The 20623-nt window shown below is 43.8% G+C and overlaps 4 protein-coding genes across 4 annotated transcripts; 1 reads left to right on the plus strand and 3 right to left on the minus strand.

Moving 5' to 3' along the window:
* Positions 1-8499: 8499 nt before the first annotated feature.
* Osi11 (Osiris 11) lies at positions 8500-10578 on the plus strand. Its single transcript, XM_070207515.1, has one exon. The coding sequence runs from the start codon at positions 9050-9052 to the stop codon at positions 10013-10015; it is 966 nt and encodes a 321-aa protein (XP_070063616.1). The 5' UTR covers positions 8500-9049; the 3' UTR covers positions 10016-10578.
* Osi10b (DUF1676 domain-containing protein Osi10b) lies at positions 10164-12675 on the minus strand. The gene is made up of 3 exons (XM_002058517.3): positions 12261-12675; positions 11327-11478; positions 10164-10427 (listed from the first exon to the last, which is right to left on the minus strand). Exons 1-3 carry the CDS (start codon positions 12673-12675, stop codon positions 10164-10166), a joined length of 831 nt encoding a protein of 276 aa, XP_002058553.3.
* A 551-nt stretch (positions 12676-13226) lies between these two features.
* On the minus strand, positions 13227-14534 carry Osi10a (Osiris 10a). Its single transcript, XM_070207516.1, has 2 exons — positions 14046-14534; positions 13227-13982 (listed from the first exon to the last, which is right to left on the minus strand). Exons 1-2 carry the CDS (start codon positions 14524-14526, stop codon positions 13405-13407), a joined length of 1059 nt encoding a protein of 352 aa, XP_070063617.1. The 5' UTR covers positions 14527-14534; the 3' UTR covers positions 13227-13404.
* A 3787-nt stretch (positions 14535-18321) lies between these two features.
* Osi9 (DUF1676 domain-containing protein Osi9) lies at positions 18322-20046 on the minus strand. The gene is made up of 3 exons (XM_070207351.1): positions 19697-20046; positions 19375-19630; positions 18322-18766 (listed from the first exon to the last, which is right to left on the minus strand). Exons 1-3 carry the CDS (start codon positions 19829-19831, stop codon positions 18462-18464), a joined length of 696 nt encoding a protein of 231 aa, XP_070063452.1. The 5' UTR covers positions 19832-20046; the 3' UTR covers positions 18322-18461.
* Positions 20047-20623: the final 577 nt, after the last annotated feature.

Raw genomic sequence — 20623 nt, forward strand, 5'->3', positions numbered from 1 at the left:
GGTAGCTTTATTTGGCAGCAGCTGCGGCAAAAAGGGATTTGCTCGCATGCCACTCAACTGTGGCAGCCCACCGCCAACCGCCCACTGCCCACCTGTCTGCGTGCCTGAGCCTCACCTTGACTCATTTTCAACTAATAAAGTCGCAAATTTAGGCCCCACAGCGTCACCTGCTCAGATCCCAAAGACTAATGACTGTCGTGCCGGCTACTTGTTACCCGCAGAGATATTGCAACACAGTTGGACAAGTGTGAATTTTCCCTCTTGCCAGTTGCCCAAACGAACGAACAAACGAACGAACGAACGCTTTGGAAAATGTTTTTCTGTCGCTTTCTGGGCCACTAATTTTTCGATTTTGGCTGCCGCAATTTCCACTTTATTTTACTTTCACTAAGGCGCACCTTAAGCCGGACACGGGCCAGGGCCAGGGCCACAGCCATGGCCAGACGCCTTCGATTTGCATGGATCGCTGCATATCATTATATTCAGTTTGTTTGATCGCATTATGAGTATTTTTTAATGCTGACGAGTGAATATTTGGTGAATGGCGCGCACTTAAAGTGCACATATTGCTCTCCCTAAGTAGGTTCACTAACCTCATCTGCCCGGCTGCATATTGGAGTGGGATGCAGCACTTAATGGAAAAACTTCAATTGATTTTCGCCAAGGAAACAGACAAGCATTTGAATGTGAGGCTGTAGCAGAAATAACTTAAAACACCAGACAGTCCTATTTGGTGTCAGTATTTCTTATACCCTGTTCCAATGTAAGGTTGACATAGAGTATATATAAGAGTTACGCCCATGCAACAAATAACTTCAAAAGCAAACCAATTTCCGAGGGCAAAATATATTTTGCTCAAAAATAACAAACTAAATTATATTACCAGGCGTCGCGGGTAAATAAGGCTGAAAATGCATGCACTTTGAATACTGAATATAAAATATGAATATAACATACCCTGTTCGAAAAGTATTATTGCTATTATTTTATATATTCAGTAATAACTTAATCAATAAACATAGTTGAGTTGAACCAGCGACTTATGGCTCGCTCGCTCGAAGTTCATACTTATTTTAATCAAGTGTTGACACTTAAGCTGAGCAGTAGAGTATCTTATAATCATATACTTTAATTTGGGGCATATCTTACACCTTATATTATATCTTATATACATATATATCTGATATTCATATCGAGATGTACTTTAGACCTGATGACAGGGCATCTTACAGTTTGGCACTCTGATTTTTAGTATTTCCCACTTTGACAGCTGGGCACAAGCATTACATCTATTATGCACAAATTTCATGTTTGACACCTAATAAGCTCGCTTCTCAGCACAATTTATGCGCCGCATACTTTCTTGCCCAGCTCATGGATAATGCAGACCAACTGAAGACGTCAAACTGTCCATCACGGCATTGCGCATTACATTGCTTACAATGGGGCTTCCGACGAAGGCGAAGGTGTGCTTTGTTTTTATGCGGGTGCAGCTGCTTGCATGAGACATGTCCGCATCCGTGCTCCGACACGCTCGCACATGTAACCATATCCATATCTTATGCCCATATCTTGGCTGCTTAAGTGCACGCGAACCGAAACTCAATTGTCTGGAATCAGAGTTGCTGTCGCCGTGGCTTCCACGGGCAAGGCCAAGTGGCAGCTCCAAGCCGCATTTCATTGTCTATTGGCCACGTCGCCAGCCGCCAACCGGCAACCGCCAGCCATAATCCGGCATCTGCCTGTGACACGCCTTGCACTTTTCTTTCAAGAGTCAAGAGATTTTTCAGTGTTTTTCTGTGCCATTTTGTGGTCGAGGCCAAAACAAAACAAAGTATGAAAAAGGAACAAGAGTGCTTTAATGAGGCGTGCCTGACTAGAAGATGATCTCTAAATTCGGTGCTTATAAATTATAGGCTTAAATATGGCGCTTAAATGTGTGTATACATACGAAATATGAAATATTTTTGTTCCTACTATCTTATGAGGCAACTGAAGAGGTTTTAAAATCTGACACATTCTGAATCAGTGTGTCAAGCTCTACACATTTTGTGAAAACAAGCTGAGCTATCAAGAACTTAAAAGGTATACACGATCTCTCAAATCGTGTGGTCTCTGAAATGAACATATATATATATATCGACTGAGCTATATAAATATACTTCTATATGGTTGTTACATTTGCACTTAACGAAAATACCCATTTTCAAATTGTTGAGGGTATAAAAAAGCGGCAGCAGCAGCAGAGCAGCGGCAGCGGCAGCGGCAATAGCCATAAAAACAATTTCATTGTGGCAACATTAAAAATAAACCAGAATTGAGTTTTAATAAACAGCAGGCACCGCAACAACAACAACAACAACAACAACAACTTAAGCATCTACTCTGCGGTTTTTCTTTATATTTATTTATGCATTTTTATGTGTGTGAAGTTTTTCATATTTGCACCGGAGAAAGTAAATAAATTGTTCTAAATACTTGCTAAATAGTTTGTGGACACCAACAAATTGCGGGTCGCATCGCAGTTGACCTTAACTTTCAGTTTTTAGAACCTTAACCCTTTAAAGCATATATGGTGTACAATGTACGTGGGTTTTGTTTTATGTTCAACTTTCTATTTCATGCGGGCGTTCATTCAAGCGACCCAAGTGCAATAAAAATTGCAATTTTCACGAAACGAGCTCCAAACAAAAGAAAGTGAAAATGTATGTGTGTGTGTGTGTGTGTGTGTGTGTCTGGTCGTTATCTACTTGTTGGAAGTTTCATATGTTATAGACGCTCTCAGGGTCTTAATAACTTTGCCGGCAGCCTTTGAAGCATATCCGCCGATAAAGATCGGACACAGCTGCTTAGGTACTAAGACGCATTGTGCTTGGGTGCTCGACAAGTGTATATTAGATTCGGTGTTAGCTTTCAGGCATTTGATGACTGTTTTGATGACTATTTTGAAGCTAATCAAAGACGCTGCGCACAAATCTCTACACTAATTAGCTTTTAGTTGCGACCAACAGACGGCGGCACGATAAGCTGCCAACTGTCAGCCACGGCGGATGTGGCAGCCACAAAATGTGTCAACGATGGGAATGGGGCGGGGGTTGGAACTGGGGCTGGGGATGGGGCTGGGGCTGGTTGTAGATGCTGCTGTTAACGTTGGGATGCAGCATCACTCGACACACGAGGCAATTTTTCACTTAGTCCGCACACAATTTATATAAACGCTAGGCCAATTTGGAGTTTTATTTAAAATTAAGAAAAATAAAAAGTTAACTAGCAGATGACGAAGATTAAATACACTTGCGAATAAACTTCGCCTCGTCTAACATTTTATAGCTATTAAATTTACCAAGCCAAAGTTATATTCTTTTATTCATAAATTTTGATAGGCAAACAAATGAAATGTTTAATGTAAAATGTAAATTTAAAGCTAATTAATGTGAAAAATTCAGCTTTCTAGCTGCTCATCAATCAGTCAGTCAATCAGCCAATCAATCAGATGGTGTTCTATAAATAGGCACATGTTTGTATTATATAAATTGCTCTCTAAGCTATGCGGTTCATTATAATCGAATTTAGAGCGTAAAGTAATCAATGTGGATGCAGCTAAATTTAAGACATTCAATTTGAAAGGACGAAATGTTTCATCGAAAAACATTTAAAAAAAATCATGCAATATTAGACTGAAGGCTAGCGCTGTTACTTTATAATTAATTTGAAGAATAATAAATTTTGTAGTTAATTTCAAGAAAAGAAACTCTTGCAATATGTGAGTTTTTTGATAAAAAGTAAAATCAAGAGTTGATAATTCGGTTAATTTTGCAACATAATGTGCCTCAGTATCGATCCTTGGCATCGATATTATTAGATATTTTTGCAATACTATGTTCCTAAGAATCTATAACATTTGATACTTTCGTAACACTGCCGTCTTTGGTATTCTTCCACTGTATACTTTTTGGGTATCGATATGCTTGGCTAATTTCGAAACATATGTAATTCCTTTCCACATACATTCCCAATTTTATGTGTGTATTATTATGCCCACTGCGAGTGTATACACAACGAAAAGCATTTGAAATTTTTCACAGCTGGCCAGCGCAAGTGTCCAGTGTCAAAGTATATTTATTTTTATTATTGCAACAATTAATTATAATGCGTTGCTTTTGCTTTCTTTGGTGAAAATCAGCCAGATGTCCATTTGGACAATTGCCGTCTCTTTCTTTCTCCCTCTCTCCCAGTCTGTCTCTCTTTCTCTTTCTCTGTGTCCATTGGATGCGTCTTGTGAGTTGCGTGGTAATTAGATTCTCAAGTGTCGCATTTACAAGATGAATAGTGCGTAATGGCCGAGCAACCTTTGGGGCAGCAACAGAAACAACAGCAACAACAACAACTGTGACTTGGCATCTCTCTGTCTAATTAAAGTGATAAAATCTCAGAAAGCAACAATTAAAATCCCTGCACAAATTGCGCCGCTAACACTTGACCCCAGAATGAGAAAGGGAGAGAGTGTGAAGAGACAGAGAGAGATAGAGAAGGAGGGGAATAGAGAGAAGCTGGGAATCGCTGCGAATCGACTTTGGCAAATGTTTGCATTCAGCAGCTGGAAAAGTCATTATAGAAAAGCGTATCCAAGGCAAAGCATTCGCTGTGAAGTACTTGTACACACACACATACACACGCATGCACACAAAGTATTTGCCTTGGCACACAGACAAATTCGCAGCGTCTTTGGCCCTTGCAACTGTTTAGCACAAAGCCGATCAGCCTTGCCCCTTATGCCATATTGACATGCAACAAACTGTTGCAGCTCAACTCTGGCCAAGACTTGCCAGATCTGCCAGGGGCAACGAACAGCGCCGCCTGCAACATCATGAGGCAGCAATGTTGGGGCTAAGGCAACGTCTGCGCTTCGCCAAAAGGTTGCAGCAGCTCTTCCTTTTGGCGGCCAGTTTCACTTTGCCGCAGATGCTTTCACTTTTTTGGTAGTTTCTGTTTTTATTTTTTTTTATTTTTTGGGTCCGTGTCACGTTTGCCTGCGCTTCCATTTATCATCTACGGGTGGCTGTTGCGCCGGTTCGGTCCATTGAACCCGAGGCAAATATAGCATGAAACAGCCTTAGGGCTATTCCCCTTCTTTTTTTTTTTGAGTGGTCAGCAACGGGTTAAGGCTCTTGTCATTTGTCAAGGTGACCAAATGGCGACCGCTGCGCGGCGAGGTCGTCTTGCAGCTGGCCCAAAATCATATTTGAATGCCAACTTATTTGCGCAAATTCTTTGGGATTTGTGCAAACAATTGCGACAATGTGCCAGGACCTTTTGTCTGCCTCTTTCCCAGGCGCTGCAAAATGTAAATGAAAAATTGTTTGAATCGCTTGTTGCTGTATCTGCTGTGTGTTGTTGTTGTTCGTGTTGTCTGTTGCTGTTGTCTGTTGCAGTGTCATGACCAGAGCCTGCGGCCCAAAGAGAGAGATAGAGAGAGAGAGAGAGAGAAAGCGAGAGTGAGTCTGAGTCTGAGTTGAAGAGCCTCGAATGTCAAGGCTTCAAATTCCTTTATAATGTGCACATTAAATGCATTGCAATTGTGTTTTTTTATACGTTAGTAGTGGGTATTATAAACTTGTCATGAATTGTGTAATGTATAGTATATATATAATCCAAATCCATATAAACTACCCAGTCTATATAGCCTATATCCTCTCAGTTTTTAAGTCATGTTCATCTTTTTATTGCAGGCACATATGTGGGAATCGACCTGATCGGAGCACTATATCATTTTATATTCAATATATTTCAACTAAACTAATGGACATTAATTATAACCATATTCATTTATTATGTGGAAAATATGGTAGAATCAAATTCGGTAAGTGGTTTACTTTTATTTTATCTAAACATATCTGCCAAGCCGTAAGCCTGCAAGGGTATTAAATCTTTGGCGAACAAAGCTGTCCTTCTTTGTTTTTCTTTTGTTTGGCTTAAACAAAATTCAGTTTCCATAGCCGGCAGTCGGCTGGCAACGTTGATTGATGAGCGCAGCTTAGAGCCTGGTCAGCTTTTCACATTTGGCAGCATGTGGTTACATTCGCGGTCATATTGATTGGCATTTAACATTGAACTTTGCATGTCGTTACGGAGCGTTTGCTGATAGATGAGGGAAATGGGGGGATGTGGGGGGGGGTCAAAACGCAAAGCAAATGATGTGCCATCGAAATTTCACCGCAAATACTTTTGGGGAAATTGGAAACGTGCACATCAGGTAATCAAGCGCGAGCTTTGTTTATAAATTACTCAAATGTGGCATAACGCGAAAAACAGGACTTATTCTGTTGTAGCTGCCACGGAAATAGCAGCAGCGGCAATGGCAGTGACAATGGCAATGGCAGTAAAGCCCCCCAGCTGCGGCTCGCAATTTATTTTCAAGAAGCTCAAACGCAAAGCCCGCGCTGAGGGTGGAAAACTAAGGCAGTTCCTATGAAAATTTAAATTTGTTGCGAGAATTTACAAAAAAACAAAAAACAAAAAAAAAACACACAAGGAAAATGATTTGTTATGTGCTGGCGACATGCAAATCTACACAAAATATTTACATTAAATTGACTTGAATTGAAAGAAAATTGCGCTGGGATAACAAACAAAGCAACAACAAACAACAAACAACGGCCACAAATGCGGTTGACAGCATGGCAAAAGCATATAATAAATTCAACAGCGTGGCAAGTTCGTCAGACAGTCAGAGTCAGTCACGGAGTCCGGCTTTCCACGGCGGGGTCAAAGTGAAACGTAATTGGCCAGCAGCGCTTAATTTTTGATTAACCATCGCAGACGAGCTGCAAGCAGCGGGCCAGCACCTGACAACAGAAATTGCCAATGCCAACCTGTGCGCCCGCTTCGAGCAGCATTTTCCAGCGGGGGCGCCTCCTATGTCAACACAAAGTGAAAGTGAAAATTTCGTTTGCAAAAAAAAAAAAAAAAAAACATATACATGTATTTGTGGAAGCAAAAAACAACGAAGGCTTTTCCTTTTATGCAATTGTTTTTGGCGGTTCCCAGACTGCCAGCCCGCATAATGTACGACTCGTTCTGGTTTGGTTCGGCTCCAGAAAACAAAGGCCAAATAAATCGATGCAGCCTCTGGTAAAAGTTTCGCGACGATCTTGGCAAGTTCGTTGCTTAACTCTTTTGTTTCTAAGCGCCACAATTGCCATTGATCGTGGGGCAGGCTAAGCGTTTTGTTTGCTTTGCTGTTAACACAAATGGCAATTACAGCAAATTGGCAATTGCTGGTGCGGTTGCTGCTGCTGCTGCCGCATTTATTTAGCTCTGCTTTTTGGTCTATTAGCAGCGAATGAGATGCGGCTGCCACTGCGAAAGTTGCATTGCGATTGCGTGTGAGCTCTACGTGAATTATCATAAATTATCGCCAGCGGATTATGCGGCTTAGCTTCCCATAAACACACACATATGCTCACATCTGTGTTCATCTGTGCATGTCCAAAATGTAGAACAAGACAATGCACCTTGTCTCGTTTCCTAGCATCAACATTTTCTACTTTCTCGCCACTCACCTGTGGCTTGCATCTGTGCGCAAATATGTTTATATATGTTATATATGCACACATATCTATTCGAGATAATATACAGCTGACAACTCATTGTCAGACATTCCTCTTGAAATAATAATTAATTTAATGAAAAGCACAAATTATACAGGAGTCAACCAGTTGCTCTTGTTACGCAGCTGCAAAATAACTGCTGACAAAAGCTGTTTGTTATAGCATTTGAATTGGCAGCCTGAAAGTATGCTTTATTATTTAGTTATACTGAACAATGTGTTTAATTAAGGAAAATATTTGAAATGCAGCACACGAAAGAAAATATGTAGAGAAAAACTCTTTGTATTCATCGTGTCCGTATGAAGGCAATTGAAGAGCTAACTAAGAGCTTGAGACATTTCCTGTTAAATATATGTGTACTCTTGTATAAATCCGAATCGCTTAAAGAGTTCAGATTTGCCTCTTTCTGCCGCTTATATACACAAGAGTATGAAAATGGGGGACACATTCAATTCTCTATTCTTGGGTTTAGTATCGACACACTAAGTATATTTTTTATGAGTCATATGCTCGAGTAGACAAATATATACATTAATGGAAAAAATTAAATTACAAAAACTACGTTGGGTTTTGTTTCTATAATTAAAACAAAAGTTTCCATCGAGTAATTTGTTTTATTATAACAAAAACTTGTATATACATTTGTTTAAAGGCAAATACTACTAAGGAAACCCGCGTAAAATAGAAATTCTATTCTGTGCTTCCGCCAAAGTAGATTAGAGAATAATTGCAATATGAATACCAACAAGTAATAATAATGCCAATTCGTTGCGAGTTCTATAGCTGCACTTTCATTAACTTTCTTATTGCCAACGACAATTTTCCAGCAATTCTGGCTGGCAAATCAACAATTTACACACAAATTGCGTTCATTTCGTTTTCTATGCACAGCATAGCTAATATCTGTGCCAAAATCTTTGCGTGTCAAAGCGAAAGACAAGAGCAGCCAAAAGCTGAGCATAAATGTAGAGGCAGGTGTCTGTGTATGTTTGGCCAAGTCTTTAACAGACTGCAGCCGATGAAAGTGGGCGTCAGAGCGAATATATCATTAAGCGCAGCAGTAAAAAAAATAAAACAGTTCGAAATAATTACAAAGACTTGCTAATTACGACAATGAGCAATCAAATTGGCTGGCTGCCTGGCCTGGCCTGGCAATTGCACTAAATCTGCAGCGAAGCTTTGCCGGAGCTTAGCTTAGGAACTGCATCCAACATGCATATTACGCTCTGAATAGCCAACAATTGGCGGCGAGGCGCCAACAAAAGCAAAACTGGATGCAACGGCTGCCTGGCTAATTGTGGCAACTTCAAGTGTATAAATTTGTGGAGCAGCCGGCCGCACAAGATCAGTTGGCCAAGTGAGTTGGCCAGAACCACAGCACACAGACAGTCACAAGAGGGCCCCCGTAAAAGGATATACGACAACAAACAGCACACACAATGGATACGCGCTTGGGTCTACTCGCCGCCCTGCTGCTCGCAGTGCTCTATGCGGAGCGGCCCACCTCGGCGCTGGAGCTGGCCCACAACAATGCCACGGGCGGTGGCGAGAACGGGCTGTTGCGCACAGTGCGCCACGTGTGGGCACAGTGTGCCGAGAGCGAGGATATTTTTTGGTGCTGCAAGCTGCACGGCGCTCGGCTGCTGGGGCGGGCACTCAAGGTGCAGCAGCTCAGCATTGTGGATGGCGTTAATCTGGTGAGGCGTGCCGGCGCCGAGGAGACGCGCACAGGACGTGCCAGCATTGCCGAGCATCAGCTAAACAATCGCGATCTGGATCACATGTCCAGCAAGAGCCTGGATGCCCTGCTGTTGGAGCGCTTTCTCAACTTCCTGCACAGCCATCAGCTGCAGGTGAATCTGCCCCGGCTGCTGAGATATGGCGAGCGCAACAGCCAGGACTGGCTGCAGTCGCTGCTGGGCTACTTTGTGAATGGCAGTGAGAGTGAAAGCGACAGCGAGGGTCGCAAGAAGAAGGACGACAAAAAGTATCTGGGACCCTTCATAGCCGCCGTGCTGCTAAAGACGGCCATACTGAAAATGGCCTACCATTCGATTGCCATTGTGGCTGGCAAGGCGCTGATTGTGGGCAAAATCGCGCTGATCATCAGCGCCATCATTGGGCTAAAGAAGCTGGTCGGTCACGATGGCGGCGAGAAGACCACCTACGAGATTGTCAAGCATCCGCAGGTGCAGCAGAGCCACACTTACTCGTCGAGCCATCAGGGCGAGTATGACAGCGGCGGACATGATGGCGGTTCCTATCATCGCAGCATCGATGATGAGATGATGATGCAGGACAAGGCGTATCACGGCTGGTTGCCTCAGCCTGGCGTCGCTGCAGCCGCAGGAGCTGGAGCAGGGGGAGGAGTTGGCGCCGGCGCCGCCGCCAAGCTGTCCCGATAAATCTCGCGTAGCATCTAACGCAAAACCAAAGACCGAAAATTGTTTCGCATAGCTTCAATTTTGTCTGCAATTGTATTTACACTTGTTGACTTTCAACCTAGTTTTAGTTTAGTTTACGATTATTTTTACCACAGAAATACACATAAAGCTAGAGAAAACCAGGCCGTCTGGTGGGCTCCGCCTCCTTATTGACTGCCAAATGCCGGCGACTGGGATGCTCCATCTCGTAGGCATAGTAGGCCTGCTCGTGACCGGGATGCGACTCCTCTTTGACCGTCTCCAGATGCACGCCGCTGTAATCATGCGTGGGCATGCTCCGATGCCAGCCGCTCTCATGACTGTGCCCCCCGCTGGCGACGATCACGTGCTCCGGACTACCACTGTGGCCACTCGAGCCCTTTTTTAGACTGCCCTGAAAAAGAGAGCGTAGCGCCAATGACTCGATCGGGCAGAGCTACTTGCTTCACACTCAGAGATAATACTTGCCTACTAAAAATCAATACCAAGCCGGCCAGGGCCCATTTCATAGATTAAGAACTATTTTTGTAGTGCCGAAATACAATATTCAAGTACAGTACTCAATCTAAGAAATGTATTACTTCAACTGCGAAGGTCTTAAGTCTTCGAATAGAACTCTCGGATCACATAATTTATATAAATATATTCCTGATCAGAATCAAAAGTAACTTAATAGTTGCTAGGCTTGTGAAGCCAATATGTGTAAAGCGGACTTCTATGTAATCAATCTTTTATGGGCTCAATCGATCAATGCCTTCAAAAGTATTTAAGCTAGTGCCCTGCGTCAAGTTCCATCTCCAGCTCCATCTGTTCGTGCTGCAGGCAAAAGTGAAGTTGGATTCGACCGAAACTTGCTTCAATCACAAAAAAAGGTCGACCTCTGCGACTTCGCTTCAAACTCGACTAGTTTGGTTGTGTTTCAGCTGTACTTATACAGGCATGTCTTATATCGAACTTGTTGCTGATTCTAGCAAGTCGAACTTCGTTCTAATGGATGTGTTCGTCTTCGATATTCGAAAGCTCGAGTCTGTCCGTTTTGGCTAAGTCGATTGAGTATCAAAATAGGACGCAAGTGAATTAACAGATGCAGGGCTCTTTTTTCATTTTGTTCTTGCTCGAGTTAAGCTTAAAATCAAGATAAATTCATTTTTAACTAAACAAATTCAAAAACGAAATATTCGTGAAAATTTTAAACAAGAAAACTTGAATTCTATTCAGCTCACAATATAATTTAGCCGCAGCTTTTTTCTGAGTGTGGAAACCTGGTTCATATGTGTTATTAGATTGACTCACCAGCAGCGATATGGCCAGCGCTATTTTGGCCATTATGAAGGCTCCGCCTGCGATGAGTATGACCTTGCCGAGAAACATTTGTGCGAAAGTCGCGAGCATTATCATGCCGCCCATCATGGCCATGTTCTTATCTTTGTCCTTCTTCTTGCGACCTGTTTTGTTGAAACCGTTTTCATATTTATTTAATTTTTTCTATTTTATACCCTGAACTCATTGAAAAAGGGTAAAGAGTATATATTGGTATTGTGCAAATGTTTAAAAAAAAACGACTTAGTTTGTTTATTTTTAATCAAGACTACAAGCTGAGTCGGTCTAGTTACTTATGAATGACTGTCTGTCAGACTATCTGTCTTAACTGTATGTCTTAAAGCACGAATTGTTCCAGAAACTACAAAAGCTATATCCTAGAATTTCGAAAAACAAATTCATGTATTTAGAATGAGATTATTATTTCTTCTCGATGTATTGTCCTGCTTGACTCTCTTGCGAATATTTCTTCTTTCCGTCTTTAAAATGCATATTTTGAGATATAGCCTTGGGCTTTGGTAATTACACACATTTGTTTGCCATATTCAAGTCCAGCTAAATTTATATAGATCGGACAATAGACACAGAAGTTGCTGAAGAACACATTTCTCATACATTGTATGGAGCTAAGCAAGAAGCAGATCGACGGCCGCGGTGTGCGTGTGTGTGCATGTATTTTTGTGTGTAGAAGAAAGCTAGAGTGCTTGCAACGACAGCTCGAGGCTGGGTTCAGGGTATCTTCTAGTCGGGCACTACCGACCAAAGCACTCTTGCGTGTTATCTTTACCTTTCATTCTCTTTTTTTTCTTTCTCTTTTTTCGCCTATCTTTATCTTTGTTTTTATCTGTATCTTTATCAAAGCCCGCAAATATCTTATCGATTTTATCATCTATGCGCGCAATCGTACCTTGATCCAAGCCCAGCTCGTTGCCGAACTCATCGATGGCATTCGATATGGTCAGCTGCCGCGGCAGTCGCACACGCAGCGCTCGTCCTGCGGCTAACTGAAGCAGCTTGCCAGCTAATCCTGGTGTTTCTGCTCTGCCTGTCTGCAGTTCCTGCTGAGGCTGGCTCCGCTGCTGTGGCTCTATACTGAGGTATTCGCTCAGCTGCCAGCTGCTGTTGTCCTGGCAAGCTGCATCTAGCAGGCGCTCGGCCTGGGCGCCCAGGCATTGCCACGCCTCTGCGCCGCTCAGACACTGCTGCAGCAGCCGAGCCAGGCTGTGCGTTGTCCACAAGGATTCTGCTTTAGTTTGGTTCAGCTGCTGTGCCTGGCCCGTGCCGAGCAGAAGCCACAGCCAGAATAAGACGAGTTGCCGCATGCTTGTCGTTTAAGCCACAAATAACCGGGTTCAAGGCTTGTGGCTTATTATTTATATGCCTGCTGCAGAGCTTGTGACGTCATTTATTTCGTACAGAATATACAACAATTAAATGGCTTGTCAAAGCGCGACACGGCCAGCGGCGCTCTTGATAGGAATCTAATAAGAAAAGTTTGTTTTGGAAAAGTCTTTCACGCAAATCGCGTACCCCAACTCGAACTTGAGCTCGAGCTCGAACTCTTGACAAGCTGCTCACTGAACCGCAAAATCGTTTGCCTAAACCGACTTTCGCTTTTGGAAAGCGCTTAAAAATAAAAATAAATTTAAAAAAAATATTTGCCAAAAACTTTTATGTATTATGCTTTTCATGCTGCGGAAAGGTCATTTATTCTTGCTCAACCTAAACAGATCCGCCTTGTTGACTGTCCGTATATATGAAAGCGTAGATCTGGAGAATTCAAATTTTAAACAGTGCATGGAAAATACATGCAGTTTAAAATATCGATAACTTCTCCTATATCCATAAAATCGACAAATCTAGAAAGTGTGTAACGGCAGCTATATTATAATATTATTTATATACATTCATTTATTTACGTATGGTCTATGTATTATTTGACCGTCCGGGCCTAGTCTAGCACACCCGACCAAAGTGCTCTTGTTTTATTTAGCATAAGTTAAGCTTAACTAATTGGAACTAGATTTAAGTTGGAACATTTTGACCCCATCTCACAGCGATCGAACATCCACCACCTGCCAACCATTCATGTGGCTGTTGGAGCTGCTATGGAGATTGCGCACCAGCGCATCCGCTGAGCCAATGCTGTCCTCCAGTGGATTGCCTGGTCTGCGCTGCTTCTCGTACTCATAAAAGCGATCCTCGGGGGTTGGCTTGGTATTGGCTGCGGCTGCGGCTGCTGTCTCCCGCGGCTGCTCGAAGCGCACTTTGCGATCGCTGCGCTTGTAAGGCTGCGGCTCGTGCACATTGTACTGATGATGTAGCTCGTCGCCATGGCCGAACACTGTGGTCTTGCCTGGAAAATGGCCAATGGGCCGGGCAGCGCCAAAGCCGCCGGCATACCCAAAGTTGGGGCCGCCTCCGAAGCCGCCGCCCAAGCCGCCGCCCAGCGTGCCCAGGATGCCGCCCAGCCCCAAAAAGCTGCTCACATAAATAGCCAGCTTGGCCAGGAACAGCGACTTCTTGAGCAGCAGGCAAATGCCAGCAAAGAGCAGCGGCACCAACGCCACCAAATTGAACTTGAGGCCCAGCAAAAAGGGCACCAGATACTGCTTGGCCAGAAGGCGACCTAATAAGGCATAGAAGCTGTGTCAAGAAAACTGGTCATATACTCATCCAATTGCTAGCTCACCCGTGCTGGCATCCTCGAAACCAAACTGTCGCTCATCGTGTCCAGTGTCGAGCACAAACTCCGCCACGCTGTTCGCATCGGCTGTAGGTCCAATTTTGAACATCAGCCCGGGATAAATGGCGTCCATGTGCCACTCCAGGCTGCGCTGCCCCATCACGGCGCCCGCGTTCTCCAGTATGCCACGAAAATCAACCGGATCTGTGTCGAGCACATTTACCAGCGATCGACTCGCCGCCGTCTCCCGCTTTACGGCCACAAAGTCAGCCGCAAAAGTCACATTTTCGCGCTCCTCAAATCGCTGTATAAAATTCAAAGCGGAACGCCCCAAGCACTCGCTTAGCTGGGCGCGCTTTGAGCCGCGCACGCACTGCTTGAAATGCTGCAGCTCCTCCAGACTGTCCTGCCTTAGATCGCTGCCCGCAATCGCCTCCAGCTGTAGCAGGCTGATCAGCAGCAGCAGCAGTGCCTCCATTTGTGCCATGCTCTCTAGTCTACGGGTGGGTGAACGCGATGCTACTGAGCCTGCTGCCCAGTTGACCCGTTCGCTTTATACTAGCAGCCCTTTCAGCTCGTTATACAATAGGTAGCTCAGTTTTTTGGCCAAATATGATCAGCATTGGTTCAACATTTTGCACATGTAACGCCGCCGTGGCCCAATAACGGAAATTGTTGTACATCAACGAAGAGCTGACGTTTGCTGCTGCTCTTGTTGTTATTGTTATACCCTGTACACGGTTAAGGTACAAAAAGAAGGGTATTCTAGTCTTAAGCTAATGTATGAAATAGGCGGAAGTATCTCGAACAGTATGACAAGCTGCCTTGATTAGGCTTTCTGTCTTTCTAAGCTTTTCCTATTTTTTCCTTCGATTTCTTTCTCTATTTCCATATAATCGATAAATATTGAAGGACCATTTAATGATTTACCTCGGAATGTTTGCTGGAGATCTCATTGATCTCCAATTATAACAATAAATTCGTAACATCAACTTCTTGCTGCGTTAAGGGTATCTCCCAGTCAGTCCCATTTTGCTAGAGCTCTCTTAGTTGTTGTTGCAGCTGGCATCATGGTCATGGTCAGTGCACACGCGCTGCCCGGCAACCCACTGTGCCGACTTGTGGCCAATTTTTGACTTTTCGCACATCTTGGCCATTATGTAATGAGCCATTGTTGTTCCAGGAAAAATTATGAAAGAAGCGCGACAGCTTAGATCCGATAAAGGGGCAGTGGGGGGAGGGGCTCCATCAAATAAGCGACTGCAATTATGGCATTAACCGAAATGGACGCCCATTTGAATAGTCAAAACAATAAAATTTGTATTTGTAAGCCTATTTAGACGCCCAACAAACAAGCCCAGCAAATCAGCCAAACGTATTAAATTTTAGACATTTTGATAGCGATAGGAATCGGATCTTCTTTTTGTTGCTTCTGTGACCTTTATTTAATTAACAGGTATTGTCGTTAGGTCGGCAAAAGGCAGACATAATTAACGCCTTTTCAGGCCTAGGCAAATTGAGGGAATTAAGGGCGAACGGCGGCTGGTACCAAAAATACTTACCAGCCACCTGGCCCAAGGGATACTATGATAATCTGCCAAATGGAATAATTGATGAAAAATAATGGAATAAAGGTTAAAGTTAAAATAACCTGGACAGCGTGAGGACAAAGTTAAGTCAAGAAACAATATGTGGCAAAAGGTCCAATTCAGAAAGAAAGGAAAATTAATATGAATATTCAAATTCCGAATTAAATAATTCGTTTTTTTCCAAATATGTTTGAGTCATATCTTAATAAAATTTAATCAATAAAAATATATTATTCCGTAGATGAATAATATATTTGCTTGATTGGTAACAATAATGAATTGAATATATATCCATTCGACGTTTAGTCTTTTAATATCTTCATATAACTATAACTCATATTACGAAAGGGTCTAAAATTAAACATAATATATATGTGAATTATAATTAAATAGTGAACCTTAAATTTTAAATTAAAGCTGCAAGAATTATTTAATTTGAATCAATTTTGATTCCTATTTTGTTTAAATCTTAAATTTAAATACAAATATGAAATTTCCTTGATTACAGAATTTGTGCACTTCTTGTAAGAAGTGAGTAGCTACGAACTGTACTAAATTCATCAATTTGTTGCTTAATTCGGGTACAAAAAGTGTTGTCATTAGCCTGCGAACGCTTTATTTAGCTGCCAAATTTTCTTGCTAATGTTTGAATGTGCAGAATTAAAACGAATATACCTAAAAATTATATGCAAGCGGTGGCAAGCTGTCAGTACACTTACCTTTGCTGCTAAGCAAACATTAATCAATTCGTATTCCCATTCCTTGGACTAATTGTCCAGAGCAAATCAAGCTGTTGCAACCCAATTTTCATATAAATGTATGTCTATTCCCAAGACGTTCAACCCTGGCTTAATGATGTATTTTTGCCTTTTTTTTTTTTGCCCTAGAGGTCAACCAACCTGACCGCACAATTGATCATTTAGCTTGAGCAGCAAAAATATTTCCACTCGAAAAAGTGTGGCATACTTTCAGGCTGAATCTGTTTAAACTTCGCAACAAGTTTGGTGCTGCCAGCCTGTCGTTTGAGGCAGTGCAACAAAACTCTGTGTAACAAGAGCAACAACAGCAACGTAAAGAAAATTAATAGTAGTAAGTCGTTAGACACACTCGTCTGAGCCGCTCAAACCGCTGAGTAGCAAAACTTTTGCATATTTTGCTAATGAATTCCGACGGCCCGGGACCACATGAACTTTAGGTAGCCACATCCGAACTGCCACGCCCTGACTCTAGCTCAGTTGAATCGCCTTTGAAGTAGGCCAATTTGTAGACTTCAATTTAAGGCTTAATTTTCTGCAATAGCTGGCAAAAGTTTTCAGTCGCCAGATAAAGCATTTAAAACGTCAGAGGAGGGCGCAATGTCTGGGCTTGCAGCTAGCTGGCCAAATAAGTCGCATTAGTTTTCCCAATTTTCCACAGCTTGCGACACACACAAAACGATAGAAATTGTATTAATAAACACTTTCACCAGCAACATTTGAGAGATTCAATGCAGCAGCAGCAACAATAGTTGCAGCAGGCGAAAACTGTTGACAAACAGTTAAGAAATCGTTTCTGGCCATTTGGCATTCGGCCATAAGACCATAAATTGTCAGTCCGCTGCGCAGGGGCGTGCCCCATCTTCATATCATTGACATTGCCAAGTCTGCAGGGGAAGGGGCAGCGGTAGGGGTAGGGGGAGGGCGTACGTGTTGCAATTGCACATGCAAAAAACAGGTCGAGTCCAAAAGCGGCGACTTTCATTTGATTTTGGAGCGACACCGGATACCAATAAAGACATTGGCGTGGGCAGCTCCACAGCAGTGTGGGAGGGGGAGGGAGGGAGCGGCATAGGGGAAGTGTGGCAGAGAGGTGGCATGTGAATGCCACGCCAGGAAGTCAGTTAGCCAGCTGGGCGCCGACTCCATCTCCATCTCCGAGTCCGACTCTAACTCTGACTGTGACTTCGTGCACGCCTGAGTGCGCGTCTTGCAAGTGAAATTCTGCTGCTGCTGCTGCTGCTGCTGCTGCTTCTTGTTGTGCAGCGTCTGTGAATTTGTGTGTCGCACATGCAATTGATATCGCTGGCCCCGTTTGCCTTAGTTGGTAATTCATTTTATTAGTGAAAGAGTGAAAGCATTTCGCTTGAAAAAACCAAAAACAACAAATTGTATTCGGCGCACGTTGCGTATGCGCAATAAATATAAATAAATATATATATATATGTGTGTGTATGAATTTATATACGCCTGTCAAATGCAAAACGATTTTCAGTTACAGATAAATGCGGCTTTATTGAGTTTCATTTCTGTGCGTGTATGTGTGTGCCTGTGCGTGTGTGTGAGGGTGGTTTGTGGGGGGCGTGGTTGTTGTTGCTGGGCAGTGTACAGCGTGCTAAAGTATTTGGTTTTGGTTTATTCAACAATAAATATGAAATTGTAAATAGTTTAGCGTAAGCAAAAAAAAAATAAATAGTAAAGCTCTCACATAATACAAGACGCAGTCAGTTTACAGAGTATAGTTAAGTTGAGTTTAGTTTCAGTTTCAGTTTCAGTTTTGGGTCCGCCCACAAGTGCCGCCCCCTTTTGCCGGAGACGACCGTAGTCGCTGCTTCTTCTGCTTGAGCTTATTAACTAGGATTTCATTGACAATTTTCTCTTAATTTTCTTTTGTTTTTCTCCCAATGATGGCGTCTGTTTTTTGCTTCAGTTAAGCTACAAATAAATTAAATAAATAATATAAATTAGGCGAGCTATGCGCTCTCACTTTCTCTCTCTGTGTTTTCTTATCCCTTCTTTCTCTCTTTTTCCTTTTGTGTATTGCACTAATTTGTTGTTGTTTTGTTGTATTTGGCAATTTATTGCTTATACGCCGCGTAGGCCAAGTTCTGTGCCTCATCGCCTTGCAGCGATCGGCCGTAGCTGTGCTCGTGCTCGTAGTGGGGATGCGCAACGACCTCGTAGTTCTCCTTCTTGGACTCGAGCAGCTTCTTTAGGCCTATGATGCCGGAGAGCAGCAGTGCGATCTTGCCAATGACCAGGGCCTTGAACGAGATTAGCGCCAGAAAGCCAATGGCCAGCGGCAGCAGAGCGGCCATCTTCAGCTTGAAGAGCATCAGCAGCGGCATCAGGTACTTCTTCTTCTCCTTCTTCTTGCCGCGTGCTAAAGTCGTGGGGGGAGATATTTAGTTTGATTAGTGTGTGCCAAACATGCAATACTTTCGCTACATTGTCGACGGCTCATTAGCAATTGGAGTAGTGCACATAATTAATAATAAAGACAGCAGACAGTCGAGAGCAGACAATAAACGATAAACGTTGAACAGGATTGACCGCTTTCTATGGCCGCCGCTTAGAAATCGGAAATCACACAAAAAGAAAGTGCGCCGAACTGCGCTGAACTGACTAAAATGCAATTAATTGCCAGCAGCGGCAACAAGTTTGCAAGCAAGTGGCATGCCACAAGCTGTCAATGCACCGCTAGACCAGAGACCAGAGACCAGAGACCAGAGACCGGAGATCGGAGACCAGAGACCAGAGCAGAAGCCGGCTCATCCTGACCCCAATGCAGCAGCGGCAATGCAGCTAACAGTGAAAACAGGATTTCAAGCCTATGCCCACATTGTTGCAAGCCAGACGCTGCCACTGCCACAGCGATAATTGCACCACTAACCCAATTTAGCAGCATTGCTGAGAACCAGTAAGCAGAACCGCAGCCAGTTCTGCTGCATGGCGTCTGTTTTTATCGATGCCAACTCAACTGTTACTTACATTCCTCGAGGGCGCGCTGCATATCCTGTATGGAGTCCTTGGGAACCTTGAACTGCAGCGTATGTGTGCCAAAGAAGCGTGCCACACGCTCCACCAGCAGGGAATCGACCTCACTTTCGCGCGCCTCCGCCTCCTCCGGCAGCGTCACTTCGTTCAAGGCGCGACCCACCGGAATCTCATCGGTTTTGACCAGGGAAATGCCCTCGGTTAGACGCACATCGCCATTCTCCGTGTCGAAGTAGTGTAGGGCGCGTTCCTATACGAAATGGGGCTTGCTAATTAGCTAATCGCGCTTCGTACTCTATTTTTCTATATGGTTTACCTTCATACACAACAGCATGGAACGCTCGCCGCAATCCTTGACCATCTTGAGGGCGCTAGTCAGCAAGCTGTCAGCCTCGGAGGCTGCCGCCGCCGTGGAGGCGAGCAGCGCGAACAGGCACACGAATTTCAACATATTTTTTATTTTTTTTATTATATATTTATCTTGATTTCTCGAGTGGTTTGGGGGCGGGTCACCGACACGACAACACTTGACACTGGGCTTTAATTATTGATGTATCCTTTGGGGCACCGACTGGGCGTGCCTTGTAGGGTAGCTTGAGCTGCTCGTGGCTGTGTAGAGTTTGATTGAGTGCACTGCGCTCGATTGGCTGGTTCGATCTGTCGGTCAGAAGGCAATCCGTAAACTGTGGCTAGAAGACGCACGCGGATCGAGTTTTATTCCCGGCCAGCAGCGCAGTCGCCGACGACGACAACGACAACGACAACGACGGCGACAACACACGACGCGAATGGCCCGTTGGCCGCATCCCCAACACACACACACACACTTACACTAACACACACGCACACACTCAGCCGACCTGCTCCATCGACTCAAACAGTAGCCGAGCTTAGAATTTAAATAAACAACCTGGCGAAGACGAAGCCAGCGTCGACGCCGACGACCACAACGAAGCGCATCGGTTGCGGCTCTTAATGCAACCTGCCATTGACTTGGCCTGGCCCACAGTTCAGTGTGTGTGTGCGTGTCTGTGTGTGTGACGCTGACGCTGACGCAGTTTTCGCGGTCGACGTCGCAGCTGGCAGCGCTGCGGCATTCGCTTTGGCTTGTTAGCGGCTGCTGCTGCTGCTGCTGTTGCTGCTGCTGTTGTTGTTATTGTTGCTTGTCAACAGGTAAACACTTAAGCAGCACTTAACTATTTGCACACACACACACACGCGCGCACACACACACGTACATTTA

This window comes from Drosophila virilis, chromosome 2 (genome assembly GCF_030788295.1).
Source record: "Drosophila virilis strain 15010-1051.87 chromosome 2, Dvir_AGI_RSII-ME, whole genome shotgun sequence".
Taxonomy (NCBI): Eukaryota; Metazoa; Arthropoda; class Insecta; order Diptera; family Drosophilidae; genus Drosophila; species Drosophila virilis.